This window comes from Octopus bimaculoides, chromosome 19, assembly GCF_001194135.2.
Source record: "Octopus bimaculoides isolate UCB-OBI-ISO-001 chromosome 19, ASM119413v2, whole genome shotgun sequence".
Lineage (NCBI taxonomy): Eukaryota > Metazoa > Mollusca > Cephalopoda > Octopoda > Octopodidae > Octopus > Octopus bimaculoides.
Genome location: NC_068999.1, coordinates 46,974,940 through 46,979,403, shown reverse-complemented (window position 1 = coordinate 46,979,403; position 4,464 = coordinate 46,974,940). Strand labels below are relative to the sequence as shown.

General features: G+C 33.6%; 1 protein-coding gene across 3 annotated transcripts in view; it reads right to left on the bottom strand.

Moving 5' to 3' along the window:
- Positions 1-289: 289 nt before the first annotated feature.
- LOC106879785 (sodium/hydrogen exchanger 1) overlaps positions 290-4,464 on the bottom strand; it is a 46,066-nt gene continuing 41,891 nt past the window's right edge. For all 3 annotated transcript variants that reach the window (XM_052974686.1, XM_052974687.1, XM_052974688.1), the window contains 3 exons: positions 3,948-4,009; positions 3,182-3,306; positions 290-976 (listed from right to left, as the gene is read on the bottom strand). In XM_052974686.1, coding sequence (XP_052830646.1) covers positions 695-976; positions 3,182-3,306; positions 3,948-4,009 — 469 coding nt within the window. In that variant the 3' untranslated portion in view covers positions 290-694. The remainder of the gene's footprint in view (positions 977-3,181; positions 3,307-3,947; positions 4,010-4,464) is intronic.

Sequence of the window (4,464 nt, the reverse complement as noted above, 5' to 3'; positions counted from 1 at the left end):
AGAGAAAAAATGGAAAACAGGACAAGCAAACACAGAAAAAGGACCTTTCATCAGTTGTCGGTTGTCTCTCATCTATTCCTCATTTCAAGCATTCAACGACAATGTGAGTCTTCAAAGACAGTTGCTCCCATAAATTCTAAAATAAAATTTAGGATTTATGGAGGGTCAAAATTGGGAACAAAAACATGACAGTGGAGACATACAAGGAAACTGAATGAAAACAAACATGGAAGGTCATTCACATAGACACACACACATGTTGTATATGCATATTTATGATTCAACAAGATTTATTTCTTATTCTTTTTATTCTAAATACAATTTTTGTACAAAAATATTAAACCTGATGATACTTACTGTGGTAAGGCCTTATTACTGAAGATCATTAATGGTAAGAAACGGAAGGTGTTTGAGAAAGCTTTCACAAACATTGAAAAAGCGGCAAAATTTCTTTTATAATTAACATGTATCACATACTTGTCATTTATCAATTTGGTACCAGTAATTAGAGCAAGGATAAGATAGAATGTTTTTTTCTTTTCCTCAGTTCTTTGTTCTTTTTTGTCCTGATTTTTTTTTTATAAATAATAATAAATGTAAAAAATAAATGTTTTTTTGTTTTTTTTCACAAAAAAAGATTCTTAAACAATAATAAACAACGTTAGAAATATCTTTGGCTTCCTCTTTCTTTTCTTTATACCATATCGTCATCACGTTTCTCTTCCGACGGGGAATGATCAAAAGGTTTGTCCTTCTTCAAGGGGGGTCGATTTCGCGGAGTCTCTTTCTCCTCATCATCCTCGCTTCTCCTTGGAGTTTGGTTATCGAAGAATGCCGAATAAGATTCTGAAGATTCACTGTGCTTTTGCTTCAGGTTCGCTAAATTGATTGTTGTTTGTCTCTTCAGTTGTAGCTGATGCATTAAATCTTGATTACTTTCTCGAGTCAAATTACGGTCATATTTTTGATGAAGAAGCTGAAGGAAGAAACATCTCTTTATCAGAAATACACACACACACACACATATATATATTGACAATTGGCAAGTCCCTTAATTCCTAGGGGGTCGTTGGGGCACTGCAGCCATTCAGCATATCTTGGGCGAGAAAGCCTGGTGCAGCTCATGCCTCTCCAGGCTAAACTCATTTCTACAACTGAGTGGACTGGTTCAATGTGAAACGGAGAGTTTTGCTCAAGAACACAATGTGTCACCCAGTCCAGGAATTGAAACCACAAGCTTACGATTGTGAGTCCAACACCCTAACCACTAGACTATGCACCTCCATATATATATATATGGTGGTTGTCTACTCCTTAAACAGAGTTTGACCACCTCCTGCACCTACACCTTAGCCCTTTCATGGCGTCTGATGTGGCTTTTTAAACCAGACAGTGTTTTGAAAAAACACCCACACAGATTGCACCTCTGGTTTGTACTACCAATACCTGCAAGTAAGTTCTGCTCATTGTGGATCCTAACATGTCTTTTAAGACCCCCATTGGATTTGCAAACCCTCTGGCACACACCACATTCAAACGTGTGCACAGACATATAATCAGAATAGCTGGATGAGGTTTGTTTTCCATGGGTACACATATATATACATATATATATATACACATATATATATATACATATATATATACATACATATATATATATATATATATATATATATATATATATATATATATATATATATATATATATATGAATTAATGCTGTTGATAATGATTATCATCGTGGTATGCTAATTAGCAAGAGTATTTCACCTTGAACAGATTCTCCGATAGTAAAAAGTAACGCCTGAATTACAATTACTTTTTTTTGTATTTCACCTTCTTTATTTCCCTATCGTTTCCCTGTGAATCCAAAAAATTTAACTTCCTCAGATGAGCTTTATCTTCTCTCAGAGCTAATTTGAGAGCTATTTATCTCCAGTTCAAGGTGCCTATTGACTAAGTTGATAAAGTATTGGATTACTAGCTAAGGGATTAACAGTTCTTATCCTTTCAGCGCAACTATACACTTTCCATAAAGGTAAGGAGGTAACTTTCACAGGGAAATGAAACTGTTACCATAGATACATGGTACCTATTTATATCTCATTAGTAAGGAGAATAAGCAATGCGTTGGCAAGGAGAGTAAGCAGTATACAAAATAAATTGTGTTGGTTGTTGGAAGTAGTAGGCAGCTGTTCCTGTACTAAACCTTTGCCCATATTCCCTAATTATCTAAAACAGGTTTACAGTTAAAGTTCAGCAATTAATCTAATTTGATCTGAGTGAAACAGACCAGTGTCTATGCCATGGATTTTGTGATGATTCTGTCACCTGTCCTTACTAATCTACTCACGTGATGTAAGCAACAACCAATAGGACTGTTGAAGAAGTAAGTATTGGACTGTTGTATAGTGAAACTGTACAGCCCTCCCGGTAAAAAGTGGTAGTAGCCAGCCATTACAAATAGACCAGTAGCCGGTCGACAGAAGAAGGTCGGGAAGGTTGAGAGTATGTGTAGACTGTGTTGATAGTTGTGTCTATGCTGATATAGTAATTATACTGTGATATTGAGTGGATGTTATAATGCTCCAACCTTTTGAGGATAAGAACACTGTATGACTGGCGGTCATACAGTGCCAGATAGAAATATTCTCTCAATGACTTCGGAACATAACAATATCTGTCAGAGTAACAACCGTTGTCAAAAGATAGATTCAACAGTGGCAAAAGACTGCTTTACAACAAGGAAAAAGGTATAGGGTTTACAATGATTTGAATAGCCCTTTGCCCCTGCTTACACGAAAAGCCCAATCATAGGGCTATGATTTAGAACTAACAATAATTTGAATAGCTTTTAACCCTACCTGTACAGCCAACCCGTGTTATAGAGGTACAAATCAGACTTTACAATAATTTGAATGGCCTAAACTTGTACCCTTGCTCTTGGTTGCTTTCTTATGAGTTCAGGGTTAATTCTTTATAATGGTGAAAGTTTGTTGATTCCATTTTACAGAGTATATTGCTGTTGTTGTTTAACTAGATTTCATCAAGTACATGGTTGAATGAACTGCTAGAAATAGCAAGCCAAACATCCCTCATTATTTCAGATAACACTGCACTATTTTAGACAACAAACTGGTTATGTTGCTTGAAAGAAATGTGAACAAAATAAACTTACATTCATTGAAGTTTGTTGCTTGCTAAGTAGATTCCGCATTTCTACATTTACAGAATGATTGCTAGTACTTCTGGACCTACAAAGTTTAAAATGTATCATTGAATGCCTGGTTGGTGTTGACTGACCTTGAAAAAAGAAAAAAAAAAAAAATTGTGATAAATGTTTCACAGAGAGTTGTTAGAAAAACTTCCAATTATATATTACCAAAACCAATAATTTCAGAACTACTTGAAAGCATTACACATAAAAACATAAATTCCTGTAATTCAAGCATTATAGATCAAAATGATATTCAGGAATATTCAAAAATTCAAATAGGCAGCATCCTATTATCATACTATCAGCATGGTACATACGTACATACATACATATATACATATATATATATATATATATATATATATATATATATATATATATATATATATATATATATATATATATATATATATATATATATATGTAGAGGCACAATTGCTCAGTGGTTAGGGCAGTGAACTCGCGGTCGTAGGATCACCTTTTCAATTCCCAGACTGGGCATTGTGAGTGTTTATTAAGCAAAAACACCTAAAGCTCTTTACAAACAATACACAATGCTTTAAGTGAACTGCAATACTCTCTTTAAAAAATCTGTTTAAAGTGAAGCTTTCTTTTTAATAAAATGGATTTTCAGACAATGAGGGATGGTTTTAAAAAATCTGTTTAAATTTAAGCTTCCTTTATAATAAACTAACTACATGGCAAAAGTAAATCAAATGATACGAACCATCTTCAAATTTAATTGTAGGCTCAAGGTCTCTCAATGGTATTACAGTTTCCATTTCCTTCCTATAAAAAACAAACAAAAAGACAATATATTTTATACTCAATGTACCCAGACATTACCCAGCATTTCACTTGAGTCTTTATGCCTTCTGAAAATCTGTGTCATGCAAAAAGAAAGTTACTGATTTATTCCCAAATTAGATAGGTCTAACTAAAAATCTTATTGACTATCATTCTTAGACATTTCTGATGACTAGATCTGAAGAAAAATTTTGGAGATATCAATAAAATGTAAAGAGAAGACTATAATAAAGTACAAGCAGAATATTAAGTGGCTGGAATTGGTAAAAGAGTATCTAAAAATTGAAAAGTGCCTATGATACTCATGCAGTTTTAATTGTGAAAAAGACAAAGGACAACATTAGTAATATTTACAGGGGACACATGACTTGGAATATTCTGAATAATATTTTAACCTGTGTGTAAATCTCAAACTAAGCACACTACTATATATATAT